The sequence below is a fragment of the Euleptes europaea genome, chromosome 11 (genome assembly GCF_029931775.1).
Source record: "Euleptes europaea isolate rEulEur1 chromosome 11, rEulEur1.hap1, whole genome shotgun sequence".
In the NCBI taxonomy this organism is placed as follows: domain Eukaryota; kingdom Metazoa; phylum Chordata; class Lepidosauria; order Squamata; family Sphaerodactylidae; genus Euleptes; species Euleptes europaea.
Window position 1 is genome coordinate 33,398,069 of NC_079322.1, and position 21,999 is coordinate 33,420,067.

The following is a 21,999-nucleotide window of genomic DNA, read 5'->3' on the forward strand; positions in this document are numbered from 1 at the left end:
AACTCTTAATACATTGATGGGAATACAAGTGCGGTAACCCCCAGTGTCCTTTACAGCACTAAACAGAGTTATACTTTTCTAAGTCCATTGACTTCAGCAGATTTAGGAGGATGCAAGTGTTTAGGATTGCACTTTAAGCTTACTGCCAGGGTGTAGAACTGAAATCTGCAGCTACTGAGCAAGGACAAGATTCCAAATTCAAACACACTGTTCCTTGAAAGTAGACTACGATACAACACTCCAACACAACATAATAGTGGGACATGGAACTTATTTAGGGAAAGACAAAATGAGGAAGCTCAGACATTTAAATGGTAGAGTCAAGCTCAGCTTTGTCTTCTGGAGGACTTTGCCTGAGTGCTTCTCAGATTTATGTCTTTAGGGATAATTATTTTCGTTGTACTTAATTAAACTGTTTGATTTCAGCCAGCATCACCAAGAAATCAAATCTGACTGTTGAACCTAACATGAGTAAAGAGAATAAAATAGGCAATGACAGAAAAGAGATATCCAGACCAGCATTATTTCAGTTATACAATGGCTGGAATCATTAATCCATGTACACTATAGCAGTGCTATTAGAGGTACTGATACAGTTCTGGTATAAATGGTATTAGGATTTCAGCCTTAGACTTTTCAGATTTATGGTCTGAGGAAAGAACTGGCTTACAGGAATGTTGTTTAAAGTATGCAAAAGTATAAAACAGATGGCCAGATCAAAGAAGAATAAGCTTATTCATACAGTTTAAATATTTAATGTCATGCACACAGATGTAAATTTTAACTGTTGTTTTTAATATTAGTGGTATTCACTTGTTTTTTAATTTATATATGTAGCTCACAGTTGCCAAATTGTTTGCTTAGAATGGTCCCTCTGAAGTCCTCAGGCCAAACAGGGAGTACCATTTAAATACTGACCAAGTAAATATAATATTGGCAATGAAACAAAGCCGTAGTTAGAGTCACTTATAGATTTTGCACATATTTAGGTTTGGAGAGGAAAACAGATATTGAAAATTTACTGGGAGAGATTGAGAAGGCCATACTACAATGCTGTAAGTTTGGCCACCATCCCTAAGTATTATTAAACCCCATCAATCAAGAAATTTAAACAAAACAAACAAATCCCCAGAGATATAGAAGGCAATAATAAAAGTTGAATGCCATAGGGAACATGATTCATTCCTAACTATTATTGGACTAATTCATGAGAACACAATTGTACTTGCGGTATGCAGGAAATGTAGATCTTCCTCCCCACCCCCAACTGCCTAAAAGAAGTTGAGCGAATTTCAGCTGTAAACTTTTCGAAAGTATTTCCTCTGTATCAGAAGTAAAACAACAAAGGAAAAGCATCCAGCAGTATTTCTTCTTATTTACTTGGTTACCACAGAGTTCATGATGACTTGTTTTCCTGTAGTTACATCTGTGCTGTTTGACAGATTACTGTGACAAGGTTACCCTTAAATTGATAAAAAGGTTTGATGGTGTCGATCCATTTGTCAAAAATGTCTGGCATCATGCGTAATGGACTCTGCAGTATGAGCGTCACTGGCGCTTGAGCCTGCTATTTTCTATTCTGTGTGTACTATGTGCTGTAAAAAAAAACATACCATTGAGATGTAGACGTGTCAAGATGCTTAAATGGGAATGGCGCCGGTCAAATATGAAAACCTTCTTTCTTCTGCTTCCTAAAATCTAAGGCCAGGACCATACAGCATCATACAAAGACTAATTAAAACTGTGCAGCATACACAGAAGCATACCTCTAATAGTGGAGAGATCAGGCAACAAATTCTTAAAAATCTAGTAGATAGGTCTTAAAAGCAAAACTAAATGAACCAAACCATCATGAGGCTAAGAGAATATATGCACAGCTTTGAGAAGTTAAGCATCTTCCCCTTCTAGACCCCAGCTGGCTGTTTTTACCATCTGCATCTACTGTCACCATTAATATCTACAATTGCCTTAATCACTCATCTCATTCATTGCTCTTGCCTCAAACACAAGTAAATGAGGGAAGACTGGAACCTGGCTTGGATACTCTGCATTGCTCCTCTCCTTCCACCCCAGACTTCCAACACTGGCAGATGGAAAAGGAAAACCAAATTCAGGCAGCCATACAAAACAAAGCTGTACATACTCTCATGCCATCATACAATGCATAGCTCACTGCAGAGATGTGTGGTATGTCTATTAACTTCCACAACTGCGAAAAGAATTAGATGCATTTATGGAGAGCAGTTCCATCAAGAGCTATCAGCCATGTTAACTAAACAGAACCTTCGTGTGCAGTGCCAGCATTCCTCTGAAAAACAAGTCCCAGGGACAAACAATAGGGAGAAGCTATTATTTTCCTGTTCTACTTGTCAATTTCTAGGAACAGAGCCCAGATTGCCCACTCCAACCATTTATCACTCGATCTCTTCCACCAACTGATAGCCCATTCCAATCCCCTCGTCTCCTGGTTTTCTCTTTTGATGTAATTGATGTCAGCTCCTGGGAAGACAGGGTTACCTGGGCTGTAGAAAACCCTCACGCAGGCTGAGAAACTGCAGGGAGCAGAGGGTCCCAGAGATCAGGGGGACTAGGGGAAGAGGACACAGTAGCCATGAGACAGATGTTGCTGTGGAGAGCAACATCCAAACAACAGAAGGGCATAAAACACTGGAGAAAGAAGGGGCTAATGGAAAGAACATAAGAAAAGCCATGATGGATCAGAACAGCAATCTGTTCCCACAGAGGCCAACCAGGAATCCCATAAGCTAGATGACTGCAGCAGCATTATCCTGCCTGTGTTCCACATCAGCTAATATAATAGGCATGCTCCTCTGATAATGGACAGAATAGGTATGCATCATGTCTAGTATCCATCTTGACATGCATCATGTCTAGTATCCATGGATAGCCATATCCTCCATGAACATGTCCACTCCCCTCTTAAAGCCTTCCAAGTTGCCAGCCATCACCACATCCTGGGGCAGGGAGTTCCACAATTTAACTGTGCTTTGTGTGAAGAAATACTTCCTTTTATCTGGTTGGAAAAGGGACTGTGGAGAAACATCAGCAGTCCCTAGGCTAGCAAGAGCTGCTGACAGAAGAAATGGGAATGAAGAGGCCTGATCACCAGAAAACAAAAGCCATGCAATATTTTTATTAGGACTGTGCACAGCTTTTATTTTGGGGGTTTTCTTTGGATTTACATGGTTACCAGCAATCTCTAATTACAACTAAGTGCTTGTGGGATTTTATAAAATTTGTCAAAAACGTTTGAAGATAATGCTAAATCAAAGAATCAGAAATCCCACAGTGATATGCTGAAATGGGATATGTGAATTTTAATCTACATTCTATTTATGAAATGACAACTCTTTACAAGAGACTGAAATTATTTATGGCACTCGATTCCCAGGGCCCAGCATTTCCCCATTCCAAAAGTAGGAGATGCTTGTCATCATGAATAAACCCATATTTCTTGAATGTGGAGCTGAACCTCTCTAGAGATTTAGAGACAACTGGTAAGAATCAAGAAGAAGGAGGAGGAGGAGGAGGAAGAGGAGTTGGTTTTTATATGCCAACTTTCTCTAACACTTAAGGGAGAATCAAACCGGCTTACAAGCACCTTCCTTTCCCCTCCCTGTGAGATAGGTGGGGTTCAAAGAGCTCTAAGAGATCTGTGACTAGCCCAAGGTCACCCAGCTGGCTTCATGTGGAGGAGTGGGGAATAAAATCCAGTTCTCCAGATTGAAGTCCACTGCTCCAAACCACTGCTCTTAACCACTACACCACACTAGCTCAATGTACAATGTACAAGGTTTCCTTTTGTCTCCATTTTGTCCCCATAACAACTCTGTGAGGAAGGTTAGCTGAGAGAAAAGGACTGGCCAAAGGACGCTCAGTGAACTTCACAACTAAATAGGAATTGGAACCCAGGTATTCTCAGCCCTAGTTCAACACACTACCTCAGTGTCTCAAATGTGCTGGGAACTGTAATTGACTATGGCTACATGGTTTGAAGAACCACATCTCCCCTCCATGTTTTACAGGTTTATTCCAGGAAACATCTCTCAAAACACTGCTGTACCTGCAGCATCATATCAAAGTAACTTTAGGACACAAGGTGGCTTACATTTTATAAAAACAATTTTTTAAATGAGTAGCAAAAACATTAAAATTAACAACGTTAATTTTTCTTTTTTAAAATCCAGTTTAAACAGTAGCACCAATAATAAATGAGCAGTTGTTAAAACAGCAGGAGCCATCTAAAAGCACAGAAATGGCTAATGTTTGGTTGCATGCACACTATTGTTCACTGGTACGTCCTATAAAATTCAGCGCAGAGTATTACGCAGAAGCAAATGACACTAATACATCCAAGTTCTTTCAAAGTGTCCCCCCCACCCCAAATAAGACTATTCTGGGTATTTCTTCTGACTTTAAAAAAAAAAATCTAACTTGTTAATTTGGCAGTGAAAAATCTTCAAGAGGTCATTCCTAAAAAGTTACTGCTCCAATCACATTATAGGGATCTCTGTACGCTGTGTTCTTATCTTATATTCTCTTCTCTACCACAGCAAGTTTCCCTAGCAACCACTAATGCATACCCCGCCTGGGATCAAGAGGCAGTCTTCCCTTCATTCTCACCAAAGACTCGGCAGGTCAAATTATGCTTCTTGCCAGCACTGGGTTGTCAGGGAGATTTTTATCACACTTGAGCTAAAGATGCAAGTTATCCTTTATCAGGTGTTAGCCACTGACAGGGCATACCATGCACCTAACTACTTCATTTGCACATAAATAAACCTGCCTGTGTGAGGTTAGAAGCTGTTTGGGACAATTTGTCCTTGTAAATGTGACAGTCAAGCACCCGCATTTCAGTCTGAAGGATAACAAATTGCTTTACTTACGGCTGGCACAGCTTGATAAGGTCCTGGTCAGTGGTGCCTGGTGGAAGGCCTCGGATGTACAAGTTGGTTTTACTCAACTGTTCCCCGCTGCTGCAGTTGCTGTTGTTGTTGCTACTGTTCGTGCTAGGGCTGGGAGGAGCCATGGGGTGGGGAGCTGGTGCATAGGAATGCTGAAAGCAAGAGAGAGAGCGATTGGAAAAAAAATGAAGTACCACCGCCAACGGCACAGGAAAAGCAACCATGTGGCCTTAATGGCAGCTCTGGAGTCACTTCTTTTAAGTCTTTATTACTGGTGATCAGGTAAACATTGCTGTATTTTTCAATACACATTATAACAGTGCTGCCAACCTCCAGGCGGGAGCTGGGGTTCTCCTGGAATTGCAACTGAGTTCTCGATAGCAGGGATCACTTCCGCCAGACGAAATGGCAGCTTCAGGGGGTGGGCACCACCCCATATCTCCAGGAATTTCCCCAGATGCAATTGACAAGCCTACATTCTAAGAAGCAGCAAAACAAAGCAAGAATCCAGCGGCACCTTGCAGTGCTATACTAAGCAGAGTTACACCCTTCCAAACCCACTGACTTCAATAATAAATATTTTATTCTAGCACAAGCTTTCATGAGTCAGAGCTCACTTCATCAAATGCACTGAAATTTATATCAATTAGATCAATGTGTTTATATTGACCACAGAAAGGTGGGGATGCGGGATATGGAACACACAGAACATGGTTTAAAACCAAAGCCATTTTAAAAAAGGGATCCATTCCCTCAGAATGGCTGAGAGTAGGCAAAGCAGGATCAACATAAAATGTAGCTCATACTGGAATAAACTGTTAGTCTGTAGCAGCAAAATAAAACAGAAGTCCGGTGGGACCTTAAAGACTAATATGGCTACCCGTCTGGAATCACGAGCGCTATCAGTTCTCTTATAGTAAGATTTCCTCCACTCCACCCCAAAGCACATTTATCAACAACACTTTCAAACCACCACATAATACACCTGGAATGAGAATGCGCAAAGAAAACAGAGGTTGCAAGGGAAATATATTTGCATGTAGCAGAAGGATGTGATTGGAGGTCTAAGCAAAAAATTTCTCTCCTATGCCTCTCAGTGTAAAGACCAACAAGCATTTGTCAACAACCCATGATCTTGTTTCAGATATATAAGGAAAAGTGGAAAATAAGAACTTATTCCAGGAGAAAAGCATGTCCTCTCTTGTTCAGTGCTCACTATGGACTGTCAAAATAATGAAATTTGTTTCTACCGTAGCTGTTGTAACAAATAATATATAAGTAATAACCAAAGTCCAAGAAATATTAGAAAACCAGCACCATCGTGGTATCCATCTGGTATGTTATTAGGAAATACTGCTAGAAAATAATTCTGGAAAAAGTCAAAGTTTTGGGGTGGCAGGAAAGAGGGAACGTGGCCTTATATATTGCATTTCGGGTTAACTCTAAGGCAGGGATGTTGAACTCAACTGTTACGAAGGCCAGATATGACATAAATACCACTTGGTTGGGCCCGGCCATGCCTCGCCAGCCCAGATCAGGAGCCGGTGGGAGGGGCTTCCTCGGCTGGCTTGTGGGTCGGATAAGAGCTCTCAAGGGGCCAGATCCAGCTCGCAGGCCTTATGTTTGACACCCCTGCTCTAAGGTTACCAGCCTCCAGGTGAACATAAGAACAAATGAAGCTGCCTTATACTGAATTAGACCCTTGGACAATCAAAGTCAATATTGTCTACTCAGACCGGTAGCGGCTCTACAGGGTCTCAGGCAGGAGTCTTTCACACCACCTACCTGCCTAGTCCCTTTAACTGAGATGCCATGGATTGAACCTGGGACCTTCTGCATGCCAAGCAGATTCTCTACCACTGAGCCACAGCCCCTCCCTGGGGCCCGGGTGCTCCTGGAATTACAACTCATCTCCAGACAACACAGATCAGTTCTGCTGGAGGAAAGAGCAACTTTGGAGGGTAGATGCTATGGCATCATATCCCTGCTGAGCTCTCTCCTCTCTCCAACCTCTACCCTCCCTAGGCACTGTCCTCAAATCTAGGGAATTTCCCAAGCCAGAGTTTGAAACCCTGGATATAAACAGTAAAATACTTCACAATTACACAAAAATAATGTTATGCTTAGTGGTTAGGGTTGCTAGGTCCGTCTTTGCCACCAGCGGAAGGTTTTTTGGGGGAAGCCTGAGGAGGGTGTGGTTTGGGGAGGGGAGGGACTTCAGTCATAGAGTCCAATTGCAAAAGCAGCCATTTTCTCCAGGTGAACTGCTCTCTGTCAGCTGGAGATCAGTTGTAATAGCAGGAGATCTCCAGCTAGTACCTGGAGGTTGGCAACCCTATTAGTGGTAGTAAAAGTTCTGTCATTTATGTAATTCTTTGGTATATTATAATTCTATTAATAAATTAACCCAAAAGGTGGGTATTTTTACAATCCGGCAGGTTCTTATGCAAGGAAAATTTACACTTGATCCCTGGGGAAGGGGGAGGGAGGCAGGCATTATGGCGCCAAGAAAAGAGCTTTGGATAGCATTAATAATAGAGGAACATATTTTAACACTGTGGGGAACATGAAGTGTTGGGACCAAAGTACTTCTCTGTAACCCAGCCGTGATCGTACTTTGTACAATCCCCTAGAGATAAAATACACTTTAACAAACAGAACATTGGTATGCTGCTTAAGAAACATGTATTCACCCTGGTGCACAGGACAAATGAACAGTGACCTATTTTCGCAAGTCATTTTTCTCCTCAATGTCTCTGTAGAGCTGTTGATAAAGATAAAGTATTTATACATGATACTGTACTATCTTAAACATACACCGTAGGACTGATGGTCTCCCTCATCCTCTATGCAGCCACACCAGGGCAACAATACTAGAAAGGAACTATGTAACTAAAGATCTGTTGTAAGGGTGATCAGATAATAATTATAATTTGGTTGCTAGTACCTTAAGGGCAGGTTTAGATGTGACAATAAAAGTATTATTTTTCATTTATATGACATTCTCAGAGCAACTTCAGACATCAAAGACAAGTGCCAACTGGGAAAAAACAACAGTCCAAGAACAATGTGCCATAGCAATTTTTCGTTCTGCTTTTTTAAGGCAACTACTCAAATGTTTAGTTACCTGGGAACATAAATGGAATTATTGGTTTTGAATGCATCAGCCATGGATGCAGTTCACCGAGGGAAATGCTCTTTTTATCATAACATTTTTATTTCCGTTGGGAGAACGAAGACTCACTATAACTGGAGAATTACCTGATCACTACTGGAAACGAAAGAAACAAGTCTCCTTTAAAATAACATTTTTAAAAAGAGACTGCTAGAGAATGTTTTTTTGTTTGTTTCTATTTGTTATATGAGCAAATATAATGTATGAACTCAGCAATCACAATCGATCGTGATTTCAGTACAATTCTAGTTACAATGGTGCTCGCTCTGTATCAAAACAGCTTCCGCAGCAATCTGAAAGCTGAGGCAGATACACTGTACTGTACACTGGATCGAGATAGCCAGAGCAATCCTGAAGGCTGCCGCAGCCAACCATGGTGTAACTGCAGCACCGCTAGTCTGCTCCCTGTAGGGTTTGTTCAGGCAGTGGCCGGCAGGAAATAAGCTTCAGTAGCAGGCTTTAAGAGGCCGCAAGTCCCCAGCATCCGTGCCACGATGTTCCTTGGAGGTGTTCTGGCAAGGTGGCAGGGCCATGACGGACAGGGCAGCTAGAACCAATCAGAGGCCACCTGGCATGGGGCCAAGACAAGTGCCCATCAGAGCCCAGGGGTGAAAAGGGCATTGCCGGGGATGTTGGCTTGCTGTCAGTGGCACACAGACCTTTAATGGGTACAAGTCCCACCAGAGGTCCCTGGCCACCTGCCAGTGTTGCCATGGGCCACAGCATCCCCCCCCCACCATGAACACCCCAAACCAGACTCGATTCCCATATGGAGCAGTAGGTGCCCACAACTTAAAAGGGGAAGGTGGAGATGTCACAGGGAGTCGGTGCATCGCAAATGTCCTCTGCTCACCAATGGCTGTGCCTACCAGAAGGACTCCCATGCCGCCAAGGGCGCCCCTGCACTACCCCTGCTGGCAGTGGAGCAAGGGATAGGGCATCATGTGGGGGCCTGAATTGCCTCTGACTGGTCCTCCAGCAGCCTCTCAATGTGCTCCTGTCCCTCCCCTACATCCCTTATGACAGCAATCAGCCCCTCCAGGTGCTTGCCTCTGGCTCCCGCACCCTCCCCAGTCTATGCTACCACCACTCCACTGCCATCTGAAGATGTCAAGTCTGCCCGCTGCATGGGCTTGCCCTCAGCCACTGGCCCCGGGGACTCTGTGATGCCCACTGTCCGCAGGTGTTTCTAGGAAGCCCACAAGCAAGACAACTGCAGCAGCATTATTCTTCCTGTGTTCTGCAGCACCTTATATAATAGGCATGCTCCTCTGATACTGGACAGAATAGGTATGCATCATGTCTAGTATCCATCTTGACTACTTGCCATAGATAGCCCTATCCTCCATGAACATGTCTACTTCCCTCTTAAAGCCTTCCAAGTTGACAGCCATCACCACATCCTGGGGCAGAGAGTTCCACAATTTAACTACGTACTGTGTGAAAAAAATACTTCCTTTTGTCTGTTTTGAATCTCTCACCCTTCAGTTTTAGCAATGACCCTGCGTTCTAGTATTATGAGAGAAACCTCTCCCTGTCCACTATCTCCGCACCATGCATAATATTCTAGACCTTTATCATGTCTCCCCTTACTCACCTTTTTTCTAAGCTAAGAGGCATCGCAAAATGCTTAAGTGAGGCAATAGCTGTCCCTCCATGCAAATCCAGGCAAAGATATAATTCCCAAGCCAAGCATGTTGGTGTCCAGGCAGAAAGTAATCCAAAGAGGGAATGAGCAGCAGAGACACATGATGGATGTTCAAAACTGGAACTTCGCTGCTCATAGGTCAGGTGGCCAGCCAGAAACCTGATAAGCCCAACGGCCACCACACTAAACCTTTCTGAAAATGGCCTCCTATGAAGCCCAAACTTTGCAGCTTTCTCTCACTCTTTCTCTTCATTAGCATATCCAAATGGGGCCGAGGTTACTGGGATCCACTCAGCCATTCCAGGCCTCTGTACTGGTAGACTCCAGAACAGATTCCATAATCGCAACAAGCGCTAATGGCTTGCTACTGATGTTTATGATTCAACTATATCTCTGTAACTTCCTGTTGGATCTCCTAATCATATTTCATCCTACTCTAGGTTTTACATTTTGCCTCCTGAACATCAGTTGGGATTGTCTCACACCCATGCTGAGTGAACTTTCTACTCCAGGTTGGATACTATACAGAATCAACTTATTTTCTGTAGCACTCCACCACCCTCCTTTCTGTTGTGTGCATAATCAGCATGATGGATTTAAACTCCTAGACAACTGATGAAGTGAGCTCTGGCTGGAATAAATAATGTTAAAGATGCCACTAGACACCGCTTCATTCAGTGATCTCTACAGTGGATAGATGTAGTTAATGAGTGGAATGAAGGGCAGATACTTTGAGACCACCTATTCTTGTATACAGGATTATAATTTTCTTTAACAAAGATGAGGAACACAATGAGCTAGCTACATGTAGACATTGTTATGACATAAGCATTTATGGTCAGAAGGGAAAAAACTTTTTTGTGCAAATGTTATTTCCTGTAAGAAATGTATATTTGTGGGGGGAAAGCCTCTTGTACAATGTAACAGAGAGTATGTGTAGTGTCAGGCTAGGAGCCAACGTGGTATAGTGGTTAAGAGCAGTGGTTTGGAGCAGTGGACTTAGATCTGGAGAAGCAGGTTTGATTCCCCACTCTTCCACATGAGCAGCGGAGGCTAATCTGGTGAACTGGATTTGTTTCCCCACTTCTACACATGAAGCCAGCTGGGTGGCCTTGGGCTAGTCACACACTCTCAGCCCCCCTACCACACAGGGTGTCTGTTGTGGGGAGGGGAAGGGAAGGGGATTGCAAGCTGGTTTGATTCTTCCTTAAGTGGTAGAGAAAGTCAGCATATAAAAACCAACTCTTCTTCTACAATCTGGGAGACCAGTGATTGAATCTCCACCCTGCAAGCTTTCATGATAGGGTAACTTGAGGCCAGTCGCACACAGTGCCTGACCTCAAAAAGTTGTTATGAGGATCAAATGGAAGAGAGGAGAACAATGTCAGCTGCTTTTGTTTCCCACTGGCGAGAAAGGTGATATGTAAATAAATAAATAAGTAAACCTGGTTAATTATAAAGGCCAGCCCAAATGCTACTTGAAACAAGAGCGTGGCTCATGACTGTAAAATTCTGGTTATGCCTCCATTTTAAGGCAGATTCCTCTTCCCTTATCTACTATATGCTCATGGAGTCACATGCTTCTACATGGCTTCAACATATTGAGAGCAAAATTCAATCTATTGGCTTTAACCTCGACTCCTTGCTTATGCTTACTGAGGCAGAAGCTTTTCAAAGGATAAAATGCAGACTCTTAGATATAGGACTTCAAGACCTAAACAGCGCTGCTAATAAAACGTGCTCCCCATCAAATTTAGGGGTACCTTTTGATGTTTATCAGCCCTCCCCATACTTATCTCACCTGTGTGATCCTTCTCAATGTAAAGCCATTTCTCTGGCCAGATTTAATGTTTTGCCATCTGCGCTACTAGAAGGCAGATTTCAGAAAATTCCTCTGTCTGACAGGCTTTGCCCTTGTGGCAACAATTGTATTGAAACTGTTGCTCATGTCTTATTTTATTGTAGTTTCTACCCAGAATCTCACAACAAACTTTTAAACCCCCTGTTGGTTAATAGACAGAAAATCTCAGATTCTTTTAACGTTTTCTATTTACTGAACAATCGTTCGCCCCATATATTGGAGACGGTTGCACAGTTTTTAAAGTTTTTTTTAAAAGACTGCCAAATTGTTAATTAGATGGCAGTATCAACAAACAGCACTATTTGATGTAACTGTCTTTTAACTATGCCATAAAGGGCACTTTTTAATATCTCCATTCCTTTTGTACCCCTTGGGTATTAAGTTTTTATGCCAATGAAGGAATAATGATGATGATATAAAGGCCAGCCATTTGTTTTCACAGCTGTCTTTCAGGAATAATCTCCAAAAATTCATTGTGCACAAGAATGATTTCGCAAGATCAATGTGAGCATGAATCATACCAGATACCAGATTCACCTATTGACCAATATTGCTAAGAAGGCTGATTCGCCTCTAAGAAAGATGCTGTGATCAAATGAAACATTTCAGCCTTTTTCCCCCCTTGGGGGATTGCTAGCCTTTACATAAGTATTAATAACATATTGCCCAGCTGGTGATTCTCTTATTATTTACACTGTATAAATAATTACTTTTAGTGAACTTCACTGAAGACAGAGAAAACTGCTGTAGCATCAGCTATTTAACTTGAGGATAAACAGTCCCATAATCTGATCTGTGCGGCAGAGTTCAATGACTCGTAGTATAATTGCCAACAGTATTTGAACCCTAAACTTCTGCTACTACTTGAACTGAAGGATTACATTAATAGTGGATGAAAGAAAAGATGTTAAAGCATTAGCATCACTGACCAAAACTGCCCATATTTTCCATCTACCATAGTTCTCAGAGTGTCAACTTTTGTCCTAGCAAGCCTTCCTACCTTAAGAAAACGGGGCCTCGTGCCCATAGTGAAGTACAGATCGGTTTACAAAAATGCATTTACAAATAAGATTGCTACTGCTGGAAATCAATAGAACAAACAACATAGTAGCTACTGATGCCTCCAGTTTTCAGCACTACTACCCTAGAAGGGGAACACAGTCGATGGGACCACGTACCTTATCTACAGAAGGGAGGAGAGGGACCATAACACGTCTCCCTTTTGTACCAACAGATCAATGTCTTCTAGATATTTCTATTACTCATCCAGTTTAGTTTTTTTAAGTTTTTTATGTACACATTTATACCTCACCTTTCTGCCCTGATCAAGGCCACCAAAACTGCTAACAGCTGGAAAAAAAAAACCTTAATAAAAACACATCTTAAAAGCCATTAAAAACCAAAACACATCATTAAAGCAATTGAAACAAAGCTAAAATACCCATACAAAAATATTAAAACTATTAAAAAACAGGGCAGGAAGGAGGGGTCACTGAGGAAATGCCAATCAAAACAGAAAAGTCTTCACTCACGGGCAGATGACGGCAACAGAAGGGGACAGGCAAGTCTTTATGGAGAGAGAGTTCCAGAGTTTTGGTGCCATGACTAAGAAGGCTCTCTCCCAGGTTGCCACACACCTAAACTCAGAAGGTGGGACACCTGAAGCAAGATCTCCAACAATGACCACAGAGGTCAGGTAGGTTAGTAAAGGAGTAGGTGGTCCTTCAGGTATGCTATTCCCAAGACAGACAGGGTTTTAAAGGTCAACTCCAGCACTTTGAATTGTGCCCGGAAACAAATAGAGAGCCAGTAGAAAAGGGCCAAAAATGGAGTGATTTGTTCCCTACAACCCATTCCAATCTACATCCTGGCTGCAGCATTCTGCATCAACTGGTTTCTAAACATTTATCACGGGCAAACACATGTAAAATGCATTGCAATACACCATAGTACTGGGTTCAGGTGGACTCTACTATTTTCTTAATCCTCTAATGTGCTTGGGTTCTCCTCCTAATTTCCGCTATCACACCCAAACTGGCTAATTATGATTTGCCATCTGATGTTTTCCAAGGCAAGCTCAAACCACTGTTGGGCAAAAGAGAGGGTAACAGACCATATGAGTGGATGCAAGAGGAAGGAAGCATGTGAACTCAAGGCTCAATCATGTTGTTTATTTGTTTAAATTATATCCTGCAAAGTCAAAGCACATAGGATCCAAAAGCAACATGCAATCATAACAATAAAACAACAAACAAAATTATCACTAACATGTATAAACCAGAAATAACACAATAAAGGCAGCATTGGTTCTTGTAGGTTATCCGGGCTGTGTGACTGTCTACCGCCCCCTCTTCGGCCCCTGCCTTCTTTGTGCGCAAAAAGATGGGTGATTTGCGCTTATGCATCGACTTCCGAAAACTCAATGCAGTCACCCAATCCAATGCCTATCCCATCCCTCTGATCTCGGATCTCTTGGGACAATTAAAGGAAGGGCGTATCTTTACAAAACTTGACTTGGTGGAAGCCTACTACAGGATCAGGATTCGTGAGAGCGATGTACCTCTCACAGCCTTTTCCAGTTGCTTTGGCATGTATGAATTCTTAGTGATGCCTTTCGGATTAAAAGGGGTCCCTGGGGTCTTCATGCAATTAATTAATGAGATCCTACATGACTTGTTGTATAGGGGCGTGGTGGTTTATTTAGATTATATTCTTATTTACTCTAAAACTATGGACGAACACCAATGCCTTGGTAAGGGAAGTATTGCAACGCCTCAGAGACAATCAGCTCTATGCTAAGGGGTCTTAAGTGTGAATTTCACCAAAAACAGTTAACCTTCCTGGGCTATATAATTTCGCACCACGGACTTACCATGGATCCTGACAAGGTGCAGTCGGTAACCGATTGGGAACCACCCTCCACCCGTAAGCAGGTTCAGCAATTTCTGGGGTTCGCTAACTTCTACAGGGGGTTCATCCCCAACTTCGCTCAAATCGCACTCCCTATCACGGATCTCCTTAAGACTAAGGGGAAAAACAACGCCGCCACGTTGCCTTCAGCTAAAATCAACTGGACCCCCCAGTGCCAAACTGCCTTTGATACTCTCATTTCATTTCATTTCATTAACCTTTATTGGCATACCAAAAGACAGAGATAAAAAACAACAACAATATACCTCCAAAGGGCAATACATATAAGTTACAAGTCAGGTTATAAAACTTTTCTTGTTCTTTAAGAACTCCTGAAAGAAATTCAGCCATGGTAGTCCTTTGATACTCTCAAGCAACTGTTTACCTCTGAACCAGTATTAAAGCACCCAGATCCTGATCAGATGTTTATAGTTCAGGTTGACGCCTCAGACGTGGCAATGGGGGGTGCAATTTTACAGCAAGGGAGGGATGGTCTTCTGCATCCATGCGCTTACTTCTCTAAGAAGTTCGCGCAATCTCAGCTCAACTGGCCAATCTGGGAAAAGGAAGCGGCTGCCGTCCACCATGCCCTTATGGTGTGGAGACAGTTTTTGGAGGGGTCTAAAGTGGAAGCCCTACCCTGTTTCCTACACCAAGTGGACAGTTATATGCGGGAACAGGGACAGCACTTCCCCACCGAAGTGGGGAAACCTAGAGTAATTTCAGAGAACACCACTAAATATTCCATTCTGGACCCTTTTTTCAATCTATCTCTGATTTTAGGATACTAAAACTGTATACGAAACCCAACTGAGTATTAGCTGTTTGATGTTTCTATACTAAGCATATATAGAAGTGATATAGAAGGTACAGAATATCTATACATAAAAATTTCTGAATATAATTATAGAAGAGCCTTCTGCTTTTTGTAAGAGTGTACTCTCACATAAACCAATACAACATGTAAGCTAGATGTTCACAGTAATCGTCAAGCGGCAATTTCAACCACTCCTGAAGACCAGAAAATATTCTTTTGAAATCATTATGTTTGTTGCAGTCAATATTCAATATCTTTTGATGAGCAAAATATCCTGCTTTTACTCTTTTGTAATCTGTAATAGTCATGATACCCATTTGCAATAAGAAGTAAGATCTTGAGGCAGCCCCATGTTTCAACAAAATTAAAAGCAAAACCGTTCCACCTCCCCACATACAACTCTTAAACTGACGCCACAAAAATGGATGCAAGATCCCTAATGGATAATTGTACTCACAATGATACATTACCAAGTGAAAATTGGCAAAAAATTATGCCAAAGGGAGCATTTGCAAACAAAACATTTTATGCTTATGCAGCCCATTCCCAAAGAGTCCTAATCAAATTTTTATACGTTATCTACATTATGGAAATCAGCCTAAGAAAACAGTTTAATAACACTAATAATCAGACACCAGCAATGCAATGGGTAAGTCATCTCAATAATCATTATAGTTCATGTAGTGATACAGCTTGTACAGCCAATAAGGCACAGTCTCATTTCAATGTCAGCCAGTCTAACTAAAGATCTTGAAAAATATTCTAGAAGTACCAATTCCATAGCCAACAATGTTCTTTGGAATAACACATATAGTGTCAGGAAGAACTAGAATGAATTCCAAGTTTTATCTCAGAAGTTGGATGCAGGCTTAGCCTGTGTGTCTGGATACCAGACTCATCATGCCATTTTACTTATTTTTGTCTTCTTACAAAGGGAAGGAGCTGTTTTAAAACATGAGGGAGAAAGGCAAGGCCCAAGGATGACTGAGAGCGAAAGACTGAGTTATCTGACATGATATCTCTCTCCAATGCCAATCAATGATTTCAACTTTTTCTGTACCAATGCACATAAAGCTGCTTTGTAGTCAGTCAGACCCTTGGTCTAACAAGGTCAGTATTGTCTACTTTGGCAAATAGCAGTGCTCCAGGGTCTCAGATAGAGGCCTTTTACATCATGTCTGATCCTTTTGCCTGAAGATGCAGGGAATCGAACCAGGGACTTTTTGCATGGAAAGCAGATGCTCTACAAATCATAAAAATCATACTGGGCTGAATACGTATTATACAGAAACCAGACACACTTCTACAGATTTACAGAGCTGCTGAGGATGTAATTTTTATATGATCTTTTAAATATTACTTATCTCCTGAAACATCTCATCCTGAATCCTCCAAATGAAGAGGATATCATAATGTTCTAGCATCTCACAGTGGAGCAGGAACATAGAAGTAGAAATAAGCCAATTCCACAGAGCCCAGTAACTGGCTTCCTTCATTAAAGAATGTTGTAAATACCAACATCAAATGTATATACCTCATTTACTTAGAAAGCATGCATTTTGCTTTCCTTTTTACAGTTAGCTATAATCCGTATGTTTTTGCCAGAAGTACATGGTAGAATTTTATCCAGAGAGAAAGACCATCATCTGGTTTCCATATACTTTATATATAAAAATGCCAAGAAATCTAAACATTCATGAGAGATACCATATAATTCCTCTCCATATGAGATCTTACCCACAAGTCCACTACAAAGTACAGCTGCATTCAACTCATTTGTAGCTGAAGACTGAAAGCGGTATAGACTCTGCTAAGCTGTTTATTGGATGGTTAGCTAGGATCTAAAGCAATATTATTTATAAATCAACAGAGATTTCATCTGCTCCGCAACAGGAAACGGGGAAAAAAAGAGACAGAACATAGACACATCATGGTATGAGTATTTAGTGTTCTATGTCATACTACTCTTACAAGTAGTTTCACACACTATCAATGTTCTAATTAAACAGGGCTATAGAGTACAGTACAAAAGAACCAAAATCCTCCATCTAAACAATTTAAAAACTTAACGGAGCTATAACCCATCAGCATCCTAATGTGGCGAACTGAGATGTATTCAGAGAACATGAGTACTTTGATAATCATTGGCTACTGAAATGAATATCACAATGCCTCCCTCAAAAATTGATACTTGGATAACAATTTTTACGCTTTACGCTTCAGGGAGATTCAAATCTCTCCTCATAGTTCTGGATATTTAGAATTCACTTGACAGAAAGCTTCTTGCCCCCAAACACCAAGCACGCTCAAATCATTTTCATCAGCCTCTTCCTTTTCATCTTGAAACATGTTGGTTTTTAAAACATTCAACTACGGTACATATCTGAAGAGCAATCTAGCCATTTTAATGTTAATGAGAGTTTGTTGCTGATTTTAGCAAACTATGGACCACCTTCCCCATTGTCATGTCTAGTCATAAGTTGTCCTAATGTTTAAAATGCAATCAAATGCATTCCACTTGAGTGTTTTACACACCATATTTCGTTTTTAAAAAAGTAATTTCTTATATTTCTTTGAAATTTTACCAAGCTTTATGACTGAAAACTGAAAGTTTCAGACAGGGTGATAAGGAGTCTACGTGTCATCATTATTCCAAAATTATCCTCTACTGCAAGAGAACTTTAATATTTCATAAAGCAAAAGCTCTTACACTAGTGGGCACATATTCAGGATCTTTTCAATGGGCGTAACATTTTGCTCAACAATTGGAAAGAGAACACAAAAGTAGCAACGGATGCTGAATAGAACAAGGTCTACATTGGAAGAATGAACATATGAAGCTATCTTACACCGAATTACACCAATGTTACATTTACAGTGCAATCTTAGGCAGGCTGTTACCACACTAGGTATTCCCAGCCATGTATTAAGAGTTTGGAAATGTTATAAAAAATACTGTTCGCACTTTCTATGTATTCCCACCGATGTATTAAGAGTTTGAAACTGTTATAAAAAATACTGTTTGCACTTTGTTTGGCCCCTTTAGCTGTGAAGACGTCTTCCAACCATTTTTTAGCCGTGGCATCCAAAAACCCTTTTAAAGCGATGCTTTTGGTAACATTTCCAAACTCTTGATACATCGCTGGGAATACCTAGTGCGGTAACAGCCAATGGGGGTTACCGCACTTTGTATTCCCAGCAATGTATTAAGAGTTAGCCGTGGCATCCAAAAACCCTTTTAAAGCGATATTTTTTACAACATTTTCAAACTCTTAATACATCGCTGGGAATACAAAGTGTGGTAACCCCCATCGCTTTAAAAGGGTTTTTTGATACCATGGCTTATAAATGGTTGGAAGACGTCTTCACACCTAAAGGGGCCAAACAAAGTGCAAACAGTATTTTTTATAACGTTTTCAAACTCTTAATACGTCGCTGGGAATACAACTGCGGTAACCCCTGATGTTTCCCCAGATAAAGCCAATTTATTTCAGTGGGCTCAGACTGGAGTAACTCCATATAGGACTGCACTGCTCCTACTGCAGCATTGTCTGTTCTGACTGGACATGGCTTCCTAATGTCTTTAGCAAATAAGAGGTCTACTTGAACTCTTTTTTTAATTTAAGGATTTTAACCCAAGTATTTTAACCTAAATATGCTATGGATTGAACCTGAGACCTTCTGCATACAACACCTGTGCTTAGCCACTGAACTACTACTACTCTTCTCAATAGAAAAGAGCAAGAGTCCAGTAGCACCTTAAAGACTAACAAAATTTCTGGCAGGGTATGAGCTTTTGTGAGCCACAGCTCACTTCTTCAGATACAGCAAGAGTGTGATTCCATTTATCCTTAAGTAGAGAAGAGTTAATTAATCACACAATGGCAATGTAAATGTCAAAAGCAAGTAAATTACATTAGCAAGTGTGATATGCAGAGGGGTAGTAGTAGTGGAGAAATAAGCATTGGTAATGAGACAGGAATCTCAGATCTCTGTTCAATCCAGGAGAGTGCACTGTCTTAAGCTTCATTATTAGTTGTAATTCAGCAGTCTCTCTATATCCTTCTCAGTGACATCCTTATTTCCCCTAGCAGATAAGGCTGTAACACCATTATGGCATCCCACATGGTGGGCCTACCCCTAGTTTTCTTTTAAATAAGATGTCAACCATTGAAAACCTTTAGGTGATAACTATGTTCCTAACCTTTGGAAGAATCCTCAGCTTTTTTTGCAACTAGATCTTACTAATCAAATCTGTCTTATTTTTGTTCATGAATGAAAATCCAGGAGCCCTGAACCTGGAAAACTTTCATTTCAGAGGAAAGCAGCCAAGTTACAAACTGTTTCCTCATGATCAGAAACAGATGCTACAGAAAAATTGACAGGTTAGCTAGGTCTGGTTAAGTTAACCTGACCAGCTCCATGTTACTAAGGCCAAACACAAGCCTGTTCTAAGCTGCCTGGTTGCCATTATATGTGTGTATTTGATTTCCTGTGTCTGAATCCTATCATATAAACAGAGCCAGTTGTGGATTTTGACTGTAATACATTCTAGGAAATCTATATTTCTGATCTGAAGTGTTAATCCTGTTACTGGGCAGACGTTTTCTTGCTGTAGACATGATCTCATTCATACTTTACCCTTTTTTAATTATCTTTTACTAGTCCATCTTTCTATAGCCTCTTTAAGAACTTTGTCAGCTAATCATTTGTCAGCCCTACCACCAGTGACTACTTTCAGAGGGTAGCCATGTTAGTCTGCAGTAGAGCTAGATTCAAGTCCAGTAGCACCTTTCAGGTCAACTTTCTTGGAGTATGAGAGTCAAATCATCATACCCTGAAAATCTTGTTGGTCTCTGAGGAACTACCAGACTTGAATCTAAAAGCACCCGGGACTAGTGAGTCTTGGGACTCTCCCAGAAGTTCAGTTTTCTCTCTGCTTAACAAATCTTTCTTCCTGATGCCTAGAAGTGCATACTTTCCTCTGAATGTCAGTGCTTAAGTGTAGCTGTCACCATTTCAAAATGCTCTGAAACTGATTTTTAATTATTATTATATAGCGACTGTTGCTGCAATTGTTCTTTTGTCTTGCAACTTTCTGTTTTATGTAAACTGCATAAGTTTGTTGGGCTCTTTTTGTCTGTAACATTAAACGTAACTTTTGATGCACCTGTATTTAAACATAAACAAAAATTAAAAGGTTAAAAAAAACTCTTGTAACCATACAAGTTGGGGCCTTTCTTGGTATACCATTCCATTCCATTCATTATCAGGTGCATCTAATACAGCTCATAGGCTTTTAGACCATATGAAGTTATATAAAATGCAGAATTATATAAAACCCAGAGTTTAAGATAAAATACAAAACCAAACTGCCAAATTAAATATCTCTAAAGTCTCTGAAATTACACTATCAAACGCATAGCAATGCTAAAATTATAAGCCATTCTCAAGTGACCTAGAAAGCTAGGGTGTGTGTGAATGAGTTAAGTGCCGTCAAGTCGCCTCCGACTCATGGCTAGGGTACCAGAATAATAATCAACCTGGGTTTAAATAACTATATCAAAGCCTTGGGGCCACAGATATGTATTTGGCAACTGTCAAGGTGACATCTCTGTCATTACCTGACAGAAGATTAAGCAGATGGTATTCCCTGTAACCTAGTATCCAATTTTTGCCAGGCAGCATAGGAAAGGTCACATTCTTTTTGCTGGTCACAAACAGGGAGCCAACTGCTCGGTGAATTGTTTGGATAAGCCTGAGTAAATTAGCATAATTAGTTACTTTTTCCACACATCTGCCACCTCCTCCACCAATTTTTTTAAAAGTCACATAGTAAAAAAGAAAATAATCATTTTATGATTTTTGAGTTGAGACTTACTACTTAAAGTGTCGGCCCATGAACCCAGCTAATTTGGCCATCAGTTCTTGTGATCACTTCTCAAACACATGCTGCTGACTGCGCAAACATAAAAGCAGGCAATGCAATTCATACAATATCATTTCAAAAAAGGGCCTTTGTCAAGAAAACCTCGTGAAACTCTCCACTGAGTTACATGGGGCTATGCCTGCCTTTTTGCATATGTAACTTGGCGCCAGCAAAAAAAAAACTTGGTGCCTGCGTTCACGGACCGAAAGGGCTTAGGGAGCTGACTAGGTCAGTTCCGTCCCTGGGAATACTCTGGGAATACCCAGTGTGGTGTAGTGGTTAAGAGCGCTGGTTTGGAGCAGTGGACTCTGATCTGGAGAACCAGGTTTGATTCCCCACTCCTCCACATGAGCGGCGGAGGCTAATCTGGTGTACTGGATTTGTTTCCCTGCTCCTACACACGAAGCCAGCTGGGTGACCTTGGGCAAGTCACACACTCTCAGCCTCACTCACCTCACAGAGTGTCTGTTGTGGGGAGGGGAAGGGAAGGTGATTGTAAGCCGGTTTGAGTCTCCCTTAAGCGGTAGAGAAAATCGGCATATAAAAACCAACTCTTCTTCTTCTTTGATGTTGGTGCGAACCCTTGCGGCAGGAAAGTGCTGCCGGTGAGGCTGTGCCGGCACCCGCAGCTCACACAGCTCCCCAGAATCAGTGTAAGTGGGCCAGCACCAACATTAGTCCCAATTTAGCCAGTGCAAGTGGCACTAATGCCAGCGCTGGGGTTACGCCGGCTC

General features: G+C 41.3%; 1 protein-coding gene across 4 annotated transcripts in view; it reads right to left on the bottom strand.

Annotated features, from left to right (window-relative positions):
* Window positions 1-21,999, bottom strand: part of RBMS3 (RNA binding motif single stranded interacting protein 3) — a 675,371-nt gene that overhangs the window by 452,701 nt on the left and 200,671 nt on the right. For all 4 annotated transcript variants that reach the window (XM_056857449.1, XM_056857448.1, XM_056857446.1 and 1 more), the window contains exon 2: window positions 4,908-5,077. In XM_056857449.1, the coding sequence (XP_056713427.1) occupies window positions 4,908-5,077 (170 nt within the window). The remainder of the gene's footprint in view (window positions 1-4,907; window positions 5,078-21,999) is intronic.